This window comes from Hippoglossus stenolepis, chromosome 11, assembly GCF_022539355.2.
Source record: "Hippoglossus stenolepis isolate QCI-W04-F060 chromosome 11, HSTE1.2, whole genome shotgun sequence".
In the NCBI taxonomy this organism is placed as follows: domain Eukaryota; kingdom Metazoa; phylum Chordata; class Actinopteri; order Pleuronectiformes; family Pleuronectidae; genus Hippoglossus; species Hippoglossus stenolepis.
This window is the reverse complement of record NC_061493.1, coordinates 15980967-15997188: the sequence shown is the minus strand read 5'-3', so window position 1 is coordinate 15997188 and position 16222 is coordinate 15980967. Positions and strand designations below refer to the sequence as shown.

Sequence of the window (16222 nt, the reverse complement as noted above, 5' to 3'; positions counted from 1 at the left end):
TGTACATATTCTTCAAATCCTACTTTTTTAATGACCAAAAGGAGCAAACCCTTTCAAATTTAAGTCTATTGTTGATAAACAGTGTCAGGCTGGCAAATTAAGTATTTAAATAAAAAACTATAAAAGAAATGATAATAAAAATGATGACACACTTTATTGTCCTAATCACTGCTGTGTTGAATGAATAAATTAGTGAGAACAACAAATTACCTAAAGCAGGGTTCTTCTGTGCCAACTTTCTTATAGTCGACAGTTTTCTTCCCGATGACTTGAGGTTCTGGAACAAAAAAATTAAATGTAACAACTATGTCAAATCAACAGGGAAATAAATACACAGCATTTATGTGAAGTTAACCAAATATATATATATATTATTATTAGAGGTACATAAGCTTGCTGACATTTGCACCATATGTTTGTCCATACTTCCTAGCTGTATGTAACAATAACTACTAATAATGTATTGAATCAATTAACATGACCTCATCTCTTTTATGGATTACGGAACAGATGCCAAGAGCCTCTGTATTAGGTAGATTAAGAGTCACAGATTTCACTTACACACCTTTAAAAAAGACAGGAAATACTCAAAAAGACACAAACTTCTACAAAAAGGACAGATAACATCATGTGTGGTTAAGAATAGAAGAGATTGAGGGCTTTGTATTCATCTCTACCCACAGACAAACCCATTGAACCCAGATAGACACCAGAAAAGTGATAAATAGGTGAATCAACCCAAAAAGCTCAATTCTAAAGATTTCCATTATGTCTCCCAGGTGTGAGTATAATGTTCTCATCCACAGCAGGCAAGAAGAAAAGTCTGTACCTATGAACATAAGAGGTAAGACTTTTTAATGTCTTCTAAAAACTTACAAAGAAACACCTAAAGACTGTACTTTACAATGCTTTTTAAAACCTGCAGATACATTAAAATGCACAAGACTGTATGAACCTTAATCCCCGGAGAGTCCAGGAAACTGTCTCCACACTTGTCCCAACTCTTGGCCGAGGACACGGATGAAAGGGACGGTGGCTCTCTCCTCTCTCCCTGGACACCGTGTCCAGACACATCGTCCGGGAAGGACACACGCTGCAGATCCCTGGAGAACCTGCTCCGCTACGTAGAAGAACAAGGACATGATGGAGATGGAGCAGGTGAAAACATGCATCCCCACTTAAAAGGAAGTTATTTTTAATAGCTGCTAATAAGTTAGCCTTCATGCTGTCTGAGACGGGTCATCTCACCGGGTTCACTAACAACAAATGAAATGCACACACCATCTGTGCCCTGGTTTATTTCAGTTATTAAAATATATATGAATCCATGTCTGACGAGTTAACTCCACTCAGCTGTGGGAAGACAGGGGCTAAAGCTAACTAGCCACTGAGGTTAGCAGGTTAAGTTGACGCTAAAGCTAACGCTAGCAAGCAGGTTACTCACCTTTCTGGAAGACATGGCGACTAAAAGTGAAGCAGAGTCCGCTGCTGCTGTTCACACGTCAGACAAACCACAGTTTCACCAACACATTGCTGCGTGGGGTCGCTCTGCCGGTGCTTTGCTTCTTCAACTAGTTCACAAATACAACAAACCGACGTGAAGAAAGAGACTGGCAGCGGTTGCTCAATCTGAGGAGGGGTGCGTTTGATTATTCAACAACGTGGACCGGAGGCGGGCGGCTCCGTTCGTCAGCTTCCCATTCAAAGTAAAGGCCTGTTTGATTTAAATTTTGACTCTTTATCCATCTTCTTCAATTGTCTTGCATTCAAAATTAAAGTGAAGAAGTGTTTACTTATAATGTAGGTTATATTATTAGTTATTGATGTAGTGACATGTAAGCAGGATATTACTGTAAATTACTTAAAGTAGAGCTAGAAGTAATAATCTTGAGTATGTTAATCTGTAACATGTTGTATTTTTAAACGATTTATAGTCAATGTTATCGTCAAAATGCTGCATGAGAATATATGCATTAATTTGACTTAAGTTAAGTTAGAGAGCAGGACTTTTATTTGAGTTTGGGGTAGTGCTACTTTTCTTAAGCTTCCCAGTTCTTTTAGAAACACCACCTGCTTGAATGAGCCTTTTGTAAACAAGTTTGTTAAATATTCACCTAATGAAATACTTGAACAACACAATTCTTCACTTTTCTTGACTGGAGTTATGTGCTGCCTCTACTCTAAATAGAGATAAAACACTATCAAACCTCTAGTAGAAAACATTGATTATTGGTAGTAAAATAATTTCGGTTCTAATAAACCCGACTCTGACTGGAGTGACATGACAACCCTCATGTGGACTCAAAACGCAATTTTATTACAGCAAATCCATCCGAATCTCAACATCTTTCAAATAGCAGGTAAACATACAAAAGCTCACTTAACGTTTTTTATTAAATATGTAAAAAGCAGGTCAAGTTATTCACAAATAAAATGCAAACATGCAACACGTTTTTTGGGGAATGCATAATGAGTGGGACATGAAAAAAAACATTTACCAGTCATTAATTATTGACAGTACAAGTTTACATTCCTTTTTCATTTACACAATAATATATGACTAAAGCATTATGGTGCACTGCCCAGTTCAATATTAGTAAATGCAATATTAAGAAAGGGTATACAATGTTCTTACTGGAATATAGTACGGCAAATAACTCAGTGAACTGACTCATCTCCCTAAGACCTGTGGTTAAAAACAAAAGTCTGAAACAAACAGCTGAAATCGTAACAGACCACAGGCTCCAACTGAAGCTTTAAAAATAAAAATGCTGAATTGTAGTAAGACTAGTCCTCAGTAACCTTTCTTCCTTGTGAGGTGTGAATTACACTGTGGAGCACACTGATTATCTGAAATGGAATTTGCAAGGATAGCTGTCAAACAGACATAAGTTGGCATTATACTACATTTTATTCACAATTCATCAACTGTATGGTCCTCCTTCACGAGGATGCAATTCTGAATCTTGCACTATGCCTAAGGCTTTACAATAATAAATATGGTGAGGGTCTATGGACAGATTGTCCAATACAGAGTCAAATGTCAGTGCAACATGTGGAAGGAGGTTAAATAAGAGCTACTATTAGCCCTTTCAGGGCCTGGCTTATTGCATTCTTGTGAATAATATTGTCGATATGCAAAATAAAAATAAAATAAAATGAAAAGGACAGAAGCTGGGAAGTTAACACTTGCACTGACAGGTAACTGGTACCTGTGTAAACTTCAGCATTTCATCACATCTACCGCACGATTAGAAATTAAATTTCCACCCACACAGTCCTCGGAAACTTCTGTGATGGTCTGAGTGTGTCTGCTGGCAGAGGTGGTCACCACAAACCTGCCACAGCAGTTCACCAAAAGTCACAAAAAACATTAAACAGTGAGCAGAGAGATACAAAAAAATGTGATGGTGCTTCTATTCAGGAGGTTGCTTCATGTGCTCAGTCTTGGAGAGAACAAAAAATAAACCATGAGGAAAAATAAAAAATCCTTATAACAGTTCTCACATATTTAAAAAGAAGGGTGTAACTGCAGTGAGGTGTGATGGAAGTCAGTATTCATCCTGTTCCTCCTGCTGATCATTTGGTGCCTCCTCGTGGGCTTGCTGTTCCGCTTCCTGTCCGTCACCCTCAGCCAGCTCCACTCTTTCCTAAATTAAAAAAGGGGGGGGAAACAGACACTGAGTACAGTTTGAGGCAAACACATGTGATCACACACAAAGAGTGTGTTCTTGTCTCTTTCAACCACACAATCACTTTCACATGATTTTCCCACCAGGGAGATTGGCCCTCACATTTCACTTGTGAGCAGTGGTGCAAAAACAAACTTAACTGGAGATAAAATAAATCCTAAATCCTGTTCAAATCAGTTTGAAGTCACAGACTGACCTGGTCGTCTGAGGCGTAAAGAACCTCCATTAGCCGATCAACAAACGGGCCGTTTTCTTCACCGTGTTCCTGGCACAGCAGCTCCACCTCTCGCAGCTTACTGAAGTAGTAGTCCCTCTCCTTCTCCACCCCTTCCAGTGCCGACTTTAATGTGTCCACCTACAATAAACAAAATTCACATGATTATTTTTAGCTTCAATATCGAAACACACAATACTGCATGGACTTTGGTAAGGAGACACGACATGTCACAGTCAACAGATAGCAGACAGTCACAAGACCAACTGGACGGCCGAGAGGAAACACACACCGCTTTGAATAAACTGATTCGTGATTCATTCTCACAAACTGATGCACGTTGAAGGACATAAATTAGATTTAAACATTGCGTAACTTATTGACACAATGGACATTGAATAACCAATACAAGTTGTCTAAATTATGCAAATCGTATTTAGCCAGAGCAGTCTTGAACCATGATGAACCAGCAAGTTTACTTACTGATTATTCTATGGGCGGCTACCCTGTCAATATTTTTAGTTAATCTATTGATCAGTTTAATACTTTGTCAAGTAAAAATGCTACGTATCCGCTCTTCATGTCAATATAAATTCAATACTTTATGGTTTGCCGCTGGCGACTGATTAGACTCAAAAGCTTCGGCTCAATTTCATCCTGGTTTTGTCCTTGGATCTGGCTATATCTGCACAAGCATGTTTTATCTCACAATGGTACAATTACATTAGATACATAAGGCCTTTATTTTACTGGACTGTGTGTGTGTATATCTCTACATTTTAAACATACTCAGCTATGTAAAGTGTCTATAAAAAGTTCTTGCATGTCTAATTATTTCTATCATACCGAATCAGTGGACAATGGACATACAGTATGTAAGACACTGATCAACACTAATAATATGTTATGGCAAAGCAGAAGCAAATCTCTACTGAAAAACCTACCTAAATGACAGATATAGAATACAGGGTTAATATACTATAAGTATTATTATATACCCCTTCAAGTTGATATTGTAGGAGGGTTGAACAGAACGTATTATATCCAGAGTGGATGCTGTGAGATGTCATTGTTATGTTGCTGTGGCAAGAAGCAATGGTTTTTAGTGTTTGGACTTGAGAACATTATATCTCATGTTGGAAATCTCTTGTGGATATTTTACACCTCTGCAGGCACCATGATACATTTTTAAACCCTATATAATTTGTTAGGTAGTCATGGACAGAGTCCTTCACACGGGTGGATTGAGCTTTCAAATAATTTGATGCCTAAAGTGTGTCTATAAGTGCTGTTTAATGTTGATGCAAAGTACTTTTCAAAGCAATTATATCCTATCTATATTCTGTCAGTGTTCTATATAGATTTTTAAAGAGCTACATCTTTCTCTCCCCTGTTCTTCTTTGCCAAACCACTCAAGCTGTTGAATTACAGCTCGCAGAAGAGCTGTGAGCGAGCGAGTAAGGGAGTGTCAGTGAATGTGACTTGAGATCACAGTCTTTTCTTTTCTTCTTTGTTGTTAATGTTTTTAAAGCCATTATCCTCTAACAAAGAAGACAGTGCCAATGCACTATTTTATTAAAAGTACACAATATATTTACTTTCAATTTCTTCTGCCGTTGAATTTTTCCAGGCCATCCAACAGACACAGAAACAGTTAAACAATTAGTTCATGGTTGTTACTTGTTGCTGCACCAACGGATCAAGTATGAAAAGACTGCATGCCTAATATAGCTTATAAAGTGGTTATACACTCATTTAGATCGAGGTCAGACAACACATTATTGAGCCCATAACACAAGTTATGCATTCTAAACTATTATTATCATATGTGGGGAAGAAGCTAGAAATACTAGTGAAAGAATAGATTGGAAAAGAAGAGGCCAAACTGATGTGAGACATAAATAAGCACCAAAAAATGTAGAATGTATTTACAGATTGAAGCCTTTCCTGTTTGTGTTGAACATCTGCTTTGTGAGCATATTTCAAAAGCAGACAGTGGAGGTGTCGCAATTTTATCCATAATTCAGTCCCAGTCAGTCACGTCTATGAAAGTATGAAACCACACCACCCCTCTAATCACTCCTGACAGAGACCATCATTGTGGTTCAATCACAGCCACAGACGGTGCTGAAAAAAGACATGTGAGCAACGTGGAGAAAAGACTTTCACAAAGATAATCAAATTAGACCACTTCCTGTCTATCAGAATTTATAAACATAAACAAACCTGCTCTGTAAGATGTGTGACCTGCGCTTCCAGTTCTTTCTCCCCTTTGGCAGGAATTGCAGTTGTTACAGGGATCTTTTTCGCTGAAGAGGGTCGGGATGTCGGTGTTGAGGACTTGGGGGTTGTGGAGGTTGACCTTGATGCTCCTACAAGCAAATGACATGTTTATTACTCAGGGACAGACAAGCAGTTGCTATAATTTCTGAATTAATTCTTGACCAACACCCTAAATTTAAAACACAAAGAAATGATGTCATTTCCTGTCAAGGAATCTGGAAACTATTAGAGTTTAGACCTAGTCATAAAGAGTTTTTGACATAAAAACAAAATGTTCCCATCTCAAGCCAGGCACAAAAAACAACAACATGTGAGGGTGTTGTTTCAGAACATAATTTCAACTGTATCCAAATAAATATTTGCAAATGAAAAACCGACAAAATAAACGTGACCCTTTGTAAACTAGAAGCTCACCTGCAGTGGGGGAGCTGGCTGCATGGAGGGACTTCTTTGGCAGGTTAAAGATCTGCTCACCGGGGTCAGGGGGGGGAATGGCATCCTGACCCTGTCGGGCTGCCACGGGGTCGTACTCTTTACCGTCGTAATTGGCATCAAAGAACTTCTTAAACCACTGGATGAAATCAAGATTGTCCTGAAATCTGCCTTTGACCAGTTTCTCCACAGGAATAATCTGAATCGAGGACGAGGACAGGAAAAGAAGGTCAGGCGAAGTTGAAATATAAATATAACTACATATGTTGTGGAACAGTAAGTTATATAGATAATTTGGCACACAACTGGAACAGGATTAATGTAAAGTTCATGAAACCCACCTTGTCCACATTCATCCTTTTGAAGGATGCCTGCAGCAGTTTGAAATTGTGAATGTACTCGTGCTCCAATTTAGCTTGGAACTTCACTTTCTTAAGACTGATGCAGCCAGGGAAGAGCAGGTCCATGAACTGGCAATAGGCAGCTCCTAAAGATGTAATAAAATGTTAGTTGAGTGTATGAGCCACAGGAAACTCCAGCTACAGGCTAGGATTGATCAAATCTGTCTGACAAAAATCTCCTGGAATAACAAAGAGCCTGGGAGCGTTTTCTGGGTGTAGACTGTTGACCTTGTTTCCTTAAAAAGAAAACTATTAATGCATGTTCTTGGTAGCACAGCTAATATTAACTGAGGCCTATTTAGACTTTTATCCATTTGAAAAAGAACAGGGAACCAGCTCAACCTGATTTTAGGCAAACTGAAATCTATAAAATAAATCTGGAGAGCACAGAGGAAGACATCTATATTAATAAAAGGATCCTGCACCTAAAGCAGTGTTACTGTGTAAGTCTCTGTTTACAGAGAGGGACTCAAAGTGGATTACATGGTCACAGCAGGAGAACACGGAAGGGCTACAAGTTTATTTATAGGAGACGCTCTGCCAGGGAGAGGTGAGCGTGTTGCCACAAGTTGCTTTAACTGCCAGCTTACACAGACTATTTGAACCCGGAAGATGTAATCTCCCAAACATGTTCCCCATCCCAAACAGCCTCTTTGAAAACATGCAACGCCAGGAGAGGGAGAAGAAGATTAGATTGAGAGAGAGAGAGAGAGAGAGAGAGAGAGAGAGAGAGAGAGAGAGAGAGAGAGAGAGAGAGAGAGAGAGAGAGAGAGAGAGAGAGAGAGAGAGAGAAGGTTTTTCATTCTGTTCTCACCTGAGGAGAGCTGCTCCACTTTCGTATAGTTTAGGCAGAGAATATCGTTAACCCAGGCAGTGATGTCATGCCTGCTCATAGTCTCCTGGGTTATTGAGGTAGAATATACGTTGACCGCCATCCCCCAACTGCAAACAGAAAAACAATAACACTAAGAAAGAAATGCAATGCAATAACATGGAGGACCTTAACATATACAAACATACAGGAGAATGTAGAAACAGTAACGACTTTACAATTTGTATACAAAACAACTTACGAATCAGAACAAATCACATTCAGTGATAATTTAATTCAAATTCTAAGTTTACCCTTGGACACTGGAAGCCACACAGTAAAACTGCATCATCATATGATCGATAGCATTTATCAACATGGCCAGACTGACCCACAAAGAAGCCCAGGGTCCAAACTGAAGTAAGGGCTCCTATAACAGTGGGCCCCTCACTCCTGCATGTCAGAGAACCAGTATCCACTCTTTGAATGTATCCCCATCGTCTCCAAGTCCCTTCACTGAGCACAGTATCAGTATTATTATTATAAGGCCAACAATTATGTAGTCAAGGCAACAGTAAAAACAACGTTTTATTTTAAAACCGTAATATTGGACTTGTAGACTGAGTAAGCCATGTAATGTGAAAATGCTAAAAATGATATCATTATAATATATATATATATATATATATATGTACATAAGTTTAAGATATATATATCTGGGCTCTAGCTGTCCCTGTGCGTTGTGTTCATATTTGCTTCTGTATCCTTTGATTTGATTTTACCAACATATTAAATAAAAAGCTGTTGCAAAGTCTGGTTGGATGGTGTGATTTTGTCAACTGGCAAAGCTGTGGCTTTTGGGGTCCTCTGGCAAACTTTAATCCTTAAGCTACAGATTAAGCACTTAAACAAACTGGCAACAAAACACTAAAACAACCTTCTTAGTACCAGAATTTCCCGCGAGTCACACACTTTAGGGTAAATCTTAGCAACCAGCCCAAGTATACTGTAGATCTCCCAGGCAGATGTTCACCATTTTTTAACAAATTTTCACAATTTTCTTGATCATGCTGAGAAAAATACTTCGTTAACAGGTTGTGTGTCTTTAGTTTTTTAACTGCAAAGCAAAATGACTTTAAAGCCCAGTCAGTAATTGTTTGAACATATTAACAACAGGTTCCATCCCAGTTTATTAGTTACACCTAGTTAAAGGTTATTCAGTCAAATACAGAAGTCCTGCAAAAAAGCCTCCTCCTGATTCTGTAGTTTGGAGCTGTTCAACTATATTGTGTTACACAAACGTGTTTTGATATTATCTTGTCAATTTATCAATGAGGGTATTCTCGATCCCCTCTGGGGAATTTAGAGATGCAATGGTTATACAATCGACAGAACATTAATAGACATTTATTTTGATAACTGACAATTTGTTGGAGTTTTTTTGGGCTGTTTTTCTTTCTCACACATGACAGTAAATTAAATCTCTGGGTTGCTGGGACTGTTGTCTCAGACAAAACAAGCATTCAGAGCAAATTGCCATCGGCTTTCAGAAATAGTGAATGTAATGTATTTAATTTTACTTTTCATAAACAAAACAATTTGGCAGATTAATCAATCATGAAAATAAATGTTAGATGTAACCCTAGTATGAAGCAGTGTTCAAATATGTTCAACCAAAGCTGCATTAACACCTCTTTGAAACAGTTGCAACAAAAAATGGACATTATAACCTTAACGAAGTGAGGATTTCTTAAGACTTCAATAGTGTTAACTGTGGGAACCTAATAACTGAGTGTAAGTAGAAATCAGCAACATCCAGCATACAAATGAAAACAGAGTGCAGTCCTCCTCAGATCCTCTCTAAAAATGAAGACTAAGCTCGGACTGATTTCGGCGTACTTCTCTGAAAGGCAGCAGAAGGACAGCTGCATTAAAAACACCCTTCTTATTGGATTATGGCAGCCACTAATATGGCATTAAATCTTGCTAAATCATCGTGCCCCACTAGCAGACACCAGGGTATGTGCAGGATGATAATAATAACCCTCCCATCATTAAAAAAAGGGCTCTGGCAGCAGTGCAGGAGCTGAGGCCCGGCTCACTGATTCCCTGAGAGGGAAGGAAGGAAACTGGGCCAGAGGATCCCATGTCAACAAAGCGGATATACTGTATGTGCTGCTGCTGCTTCTGCTGCTGCTAGCATGCTTTGTTAGCTGGGGCAGGGATAGCCACCAGGGCAGGGCTGCTGTCTGGATTCAAACAGGGAGGAGGGTGGATCCAGGCTTGAGTGGCAGGTAAAGAGGGGTTTACCCTTGACATCATCACCTTAAACACACACCAGCGTAATGAAGGTGGTTTAATGTGGCTGTGGGGTGTCATGTCACGATGGGAATATTCCAGCAGCAGCAGCAGCAGAAGGGGCGTCTGTCGGTGTCCTGTCATCTGACAAGCGACACCGTTTCAATCCAGTCCAGCAGAAATCTGCCTGTGCAAAGACACACACACACCGTTACACCGGGCAACGGCTACACGAGCCACACACACACACACCCGCAGAGAGAGGCTTTAACCGGAGAGCGATTTGCGCCATGGTGTCAGGGCTAACATGAGAGGAGACAACGGGGGGAAGAGGAGCGGATGAGTGCGAGGCTAAAACCGACACACGTCGAAGAGGAGGAGGAGGAAGAGGCCAGCATGCAGGCTACTGTCTGCACCAGTGTCTTGTCCTTTTTTTTTTTATTACCTTACATATCTTTGTCTTCTAACATTACAAATCGAATGCGGCATTACACTGATTTACCTGTAGGCGCGCTCTCCCCGCACCGTATTTTTCCTGTAAGGAATGATGTTGGTTCCGTTGTCCGGGACGATGTCGTTGTTATTCTCTCCATTTGGGGAAAGGGCTTGGGTGGGACCGGGCATTTGGGTCTCTAACGTGTGGAACAGATAACTCTGTTCTCTGTCTGGCCGGAGGGAAAAATAAATAAAAACAACAGGAACGATGCAAATGCTAAAGAAAGTGCCGCACCTCCGGGTCTCTCTCTCTTTCTCTCTCTCTCTCTCGCTCTCTCTCTCTGTGTCTCTGCTTATTCTTCACAAATCTCTGCCCGTGTGACGTCGCTGCACCGTGCACCACGTGACCGCTGGGCCTGGCTGCCTCTTCCTTATGGGGGGCTATTTCACTGCTCCAAATCACATTGATCGCTTGTGAGTGTGTGTGTGTGCTAAAATAGCATCATCAGATTAGATCAATGCCGGATGCTTTTTGCTTTTGATTCTGCGTTTGAGTCGCTCAGCAGAGGCTCGAGAGACAATGGGAATGTGGGAGGAGGGATTTGATCAAAAAGGAAAATGCAGCCCACCCAGTTTCACCCACAGATGCTGAGATGATAATCAAACATCTAGTTTACATATACTACATATAAAAAACAAGCCGGCAGGTCCTGAGAGGATAAAGTGGTGCTGATGAAAACGATGACACACACACACATGGTATGTGATATAAAGCTGTTTTGATTACTAACCATATGAATCAATGATACCACTTCCCTTTAAAAAGCCCCTACTTGGCATTTAGAAGGATATAAACATTTAATAAACGTGTGGATGACACTATAATCTAATATGGGCAGCAACTATTAGTTTCATTATTGATTCATCTGCTGTTCATTTCTTTGATTAATGGTTGAATTACATGTCAAAGAAATAGTGATAATATGACCCAAAATATAATTTGTACTAGTATATACAACAAAAGATAGGAACTTTAATAGTGCGTTTTTCACCTTTTGTCTAAAAAATATTAAAACAACTAATTGAAAACATTATCTTTTATTTCAGCTGTAGATATGAGTGGATTGCAAAGACTTAATCAATTATTAAGTGTTCATATGCTGCTTATGAATGCTACATTAAGGGAGTTCAAGTAAAGTGTTAATCAATCGGTAAAAAAAGGGTTATCACCATAAAAACACATTAATTCAACACTAAGTTTATATTATATTAAAAGGCTGAAAGTGCAAGTGCTACAGTAATAGTCAGTCAATTCTGACGACTAATTAACAGCTTGTGATTTTATAAGCACAAATGACTTGGTTCCAGCTTCTCAAATTAAAGGATGTACTGCTTTTCACTGTGATAGTACTCTGATTAAATTTTGGCTTCGGACTAACGGTCGGTCAAAACAAGCTTTTTAAATGGACGTAACCCAGGGCTCTATGTAATTATGAGGGTTTTTTCAATTACGTTTTGCAGACTCAACGATTTATCAAGGAAATATCAGCAGATTGAACATGAAAAGTCCGGCAAAGATCAATGATGACCGCCCCCTTGTTACTTTAAGCTTTTCCCAGTTTTTGTTGTCACATCTGTGGTTTTTGAACTGCTTTTTGTTTTTCAGCGTGTGTGACACTGCTGAGAAACTATTCTCAATAGGACACAGAACATTTCCGTGTTTCACGCACAACTTGGATTGTATATAAACATACATTTTCAGCAGAATTACATTTTTACTGCATTTAAATGACATATGATGTGACACGTGATATGCACATGGTTAGTAATCAAGGATAAGAAGCAGCTATTAGAAAACCAGCAGGTCACAGTATTTAACAGCCATGATGGACAATGGATTGATGTCACAGCTCTGTTAACAGCACTGGACTATAACACCAACTAATACAGCACAGCTATCATGTTTATACAGGAATTTTATGCAAGTATGTCCAGCCATTCATATGGCCTAATACAATATGCTTTAGCAGAAGTATTCATGCAGAAGTAAAACATTTCTCCTATTCTGTTACTGCCTTGATTTGTTTCCTGCCATTACTTATTTTCCATTGGATTGTTTCTTTAACTGAAAGGTGTCCTGAATTTTTTAGAGAATTCCTACCATCCTATATCAGTGTTTGTTCAAATGTTAACATAGATAGAGAGGGGGGCGTACATTTTAAGATCAATACAAATATCCATAGAGCATCTGTCAGTCCAAAGGTCAACTCAGATTTTGCCCAGTATTGCTCTAAGTTTTTCCTGAGTCAGAAGTGTTTCTTTTTGGGGGGTTTTGTGTTAAGACGAGTCCAACCGAGGACAAACACTTTTTTTTTTTCATCTTTTGCTACAAGCTGAATTAAACCCTTCCATACTGTAAATTGCAATACCACATATTATTATTTTGTTCTGTCAATACAATGAATAATGTTTCAATTTCTGTTAATTTCTGCTTTTAAAACGAGCTAAAATATGTCAAATACTCACAACTCTTGATCAGAAAGCTGGGTACTCTGCTAAAACTCTAGTGCCACCCTCAGGCCTAAGCTGACATCACATTTTTACCAAGAATTTACAAACTTACACAGAGACACAAGCTGACTTTAATTTACACTGATCTATAAAAAAATATTATGAAGATAAATCAAACAATTTACAAAACAATGTAATCTTTGTTATTGTCGTTATTTATCATGATTTTCTTTATCCACAACACACAAGCTTAAAAAGTGATCTTCACATCTTCTGGGATCAACTATGTCAGCATAGCGGGTGTACAATAAACCCCTGTGGATTGCCCCTTTAACTGTGACAGCACAAAATTCACCTTTACACTGAAAAGTGCATTAAAATATGTGAAAACATTAGAAATAAATCAAGGCAGTGGACAAAGTGCGAAATAGTCCTCTATAGTTTGCTGGAGGAAAATTAGCAACCACCTCTTCTGGGTCAAAAGTATTCTTTAGTCCTTCCTTACACAAATTCCTGCAGAGCCAAACACAAGACACAGCCAAGTACTAATCTCATTAAATGGCCATACTGTGGACACTAGGCACATTTCCACTAATAAGTAAGCATGCATGCAGAACTACATTTCCACTACAGAGGTGCTAGAGGCCCAATCAGACTGGAAAGTGACAACTGCAGCATTTTGGTCTCATCACACTCGACACAAGTGAAAGTAGAGTCGTCCCTTTTTGTAGGCGGCAAGCAGCACAAGTGTGTCATGGTCAAAGATCAGTGGCATCTATATGCTTGTTAGCATTAGTGTGCTGCAGCCAGGTTGGGTGGAAAAGTTTCTACCAGGTTGTCACTGAAATGAACTTGCCACTTGCCAATCTGAAGGGCCTTAAATTGTCACCACAGAGGTGCCGCGTTCACGGCCGGTTTCAAATGCATGTTCAGATTGTCGTCTGGGCCAACAGCTTCACCTGTAGAGAGGGATTCTCCTCTGTGGTGCTCTTGACCAAAATCTAGAATTGTATCACCACCACAAATTTATAGCCACAGACATATCTGCAGTTACAATACAAGAAAAGGACACGAAGTATGAGCATCTTCTTTTTATGAAGGAATGACTGGTTTGCAGCAGCTGTCTGTTAGTGTGTCGGTGTGTGTCGTGCTTTGTGATCTGGTGACAGTGAGTGGGGTAACAGATGGATTCATGACGGTGACTATTGTCTCCTCACCTGAACAGTGACTTCTCTCACAGTTTGCTTTCTGCTGATGTTAATACCTTAAAGTGGAAAAGGATTAATTACTTGATGCTGAGACACTTTCTTAAGCCTCCTTAAAGTAGAGCAATCTCCAATACTTAGTATACAGCCAATTAAGACGTTATAAAACCACTAGCGTGCTCACCGGTTGCATGTACGATACACCAGTCTAACTTTGACATCATTTAAAGTATTTTATTGTATGTTTTTTTCTGAACCTGTTCTAAACTGGAATTCTTCATGCCCGTACATGCACCGGCTCACTCAGGGGAACGGGGCCTGGAAGCACAGCAGACAAGATGGACCTCTAGCAAGCAGCTGCTTGTTAATGTAGTGCTGTGAGGGTTGGGGGGGTGGGGAGTGGGGGGTAACATGCTGGTAATGCACAGCCTAAGTGATGATTTATGTTTTACAGTGTGTGAATGCTGAGCTCAGTCCATTAGAGGAAAGGCCAGAGCTGTGCTGTCTCCATTCATATCTCACCAGTGGCTCTCTTGAGGTGGCTTATCAAGAAGAGGGGCGGCAGCTTCACTCAGCACATCCACATCCACCCCCCCCCACCCCCCCAGCATTCAAATAATAGCAAAGAGGTCCGTGTTACCCTGAGGTTGGACATGTTTAAATATCATTTTACTACTCATGGTGTTCAAATATTATCGATAGAAAGGAGGATTCAAAAGGAAAGTCATAAACAGTGAAAACTGGGAGAACTGGTTTAGCTAATCGTATACAGTGGTTTATTTTAAGCCTTTATGGAAAGTTGACTTTAGCATTTGAAAGAGGGGGGGTTGATAAAAGATAAAACGACAAGGTGAGGTATAGTCACTACTTCCTGTCCTCTGTCCTCACTGACATCGCTGCTAACGGGAGACGCGAAACAAGCGCTGCTAATTACTGTTATTTTTTTTTTTTTAAACCAAGCTAGCTGCTGCTGAAGCTAACTCCGCTCCGTGCTGGACATGACAGCTGAGGGAGTGAGCTACGACTGGCGCACACGCTAGCACGCAGCCCGTCAATGCTAAAGCTACAGAGTGAAGTGGGTTTGAAGGAGCCTGACGGTGTTTGCACGGGCGCTGGAACATCTCGTCCGAGCTAACCGCCGCAACTTCCAGAGAAGCTAATTCCGCTCCTGCCCTCCCGGCGCTGACGCGGAGGAGCGGTGACAGCTCGCAGATGCCCTGACCCCGGGGAACATTCCCCCCCCCACACACACACCGGCGGCTTTGTTTTGAGACACGTACACATGGAGCTACAGGTTTAAACTGGCACTACAGACTGGGACTGAAGCGGGACTCACCAGTGATGATCCTCAGGTTGAACAACGAGGTGTTTTAAACACAAGAGAAAGCTGTTTTCCGGCTGAGTCACCACACCCTCTCTACCGCCCAGAATCACTACGCGATGAGGAGAGAGCGGGTACCTGATTGGGCGGCGTTTCATCGGTGTCGCGGCTGATTGGTTGGCGTGTGACATCTGTCCGGGGGTTGACCAATCATGTGTTGATGCGCTGATCACTCACACTGCCACACAGCTTTCATTCTCGCCAGGTATCTTTTGATTTTGTCCCCAATAATTCTTCCAGGATTTAAAACTTTTATTTAATGAATAAAAGGTAAAGTTGTCCACGATACATTGTTCTGTCAGGGTTTTTATATATTATTATATATTATTTCACATTGTTACACCAATACTACTACACCAATTGATAGTTATTACTGATCAAGTAGACAGTATTTTAATGTTGTAATCATATATTACTGATTGTATTCACTTTATAACAGTGCATCATATTTTGTATTTTATGTGTTTTTAAATTCTGAATTGGCAAAGTTAGCAGTGGCCTAACTGAAGCTATGAAATACATTTATAATAGAATATAATATTTTATTTATGTAAGTTTG

At 40.0% G+C, this 16222-nt stretch overlaps 2 protein-coding genes across 7 annotated transcripts in view; both read right to left on the bottom strand.

Annotated features, from left to right (window-relative positions):
* Positions 1–1652, bottom strand: part of spidr (scaffold protein involved in DNA repair) — a 31837-nt gene extending 30185 nt beyond the window's left edge. For 2 of the 3 annotated variants that reach the window (XM_035170127.2, XM_035170129.2), the window contains exons 1-3: positions 1445–1652; positions 956–1120; positions 211–277 (exon numbers count right to left, since the gene is read on the bottom strand). In XM_035170127.2, coding sequence (XP_035026018.1) covers positions 211–277; positions 956–1120; positions 1445–1459 — 247 coding nt within the window. In that variant the 5' untranslated portion in view covers positions 1460–1652. Of the gene's footprint in view, positions 1–210; positions 278–955; positions 1121–1444 lie in introns of those variants that run through there. The other variant, XM_035170131.2, reaches the window with a different exon arrangement.
* A 644-nt stretch (positions 1653–2296) lies between these two features.
* Positions 2297–15751, bottom strand: mapre2 (microtubule-associated protein, RP/EB family, member 2). 4 transcript variants are annotated; one of them, XM_035171213.2, is made up of 9 exons: positions 15619–15711; positions 14295–14341; positions 10634–10796; positions 7837–7964; positions 6963–7108; positions 6604–6820; positions 6133–6278; positions 3889–4047; positions 2297–3650 (listed from the first exon to the last, which is right to left on the bottom strand). In XM_035171213.2, the coding sequence occupies exons 3-9, from the start codon at positions 10753–10755 to the stop codon at positions 3552–3554; spliced, it is 1017 nt and encodes a 338-aa protein (XP_035027104.1). In that variant the 5' UTR covers positions 10756–10796; positions 14295–14341; positions 15619–15711; the 3' UTR covers positions 2297–3551. The 4 variants fall into 4 exon arrangements, with proteins under 4 accessions (XP_035027104.1, XP_035027107.1, XP_035027105.1 ...); XM_035171216.2 differs by lacking the exon at positions 10634–10796 and having other exon boundaries at positions 15619–15720; XM_035171214.2 differs by lacking the exon at positions 14295–14341 and having other exon boundaries at positions 15619–15636.
* Positions 15752–16222: the final 471 nt, after the last annotated feature.

Excerpts from the sequence above, each read along its gene's own strand:
- mapre2 (XM_035171213.2), bottom strand. The coding sequence starts at position 10,755 with ATGCCCGGTCCCACCCAAGCCCTTTCCCCAAATGGAGAGAATAACAAC. Across the intron at positions 6,821-6,962 it reads AAAGGATGAATGTGGACAAG|ATTATTCCTGTGGAGAAACT; the intron begins GTGGGTTTCATG and ends TCCTCGATTCAG. Across the intron at positions 3,651-3,888 it reads TTTACGCCTCAGACGACCAG|GAAAGAGTGGAGCTGGCTGA; the intron begins GTCAGTCTGTGA and ends TTTTTAATTTAG.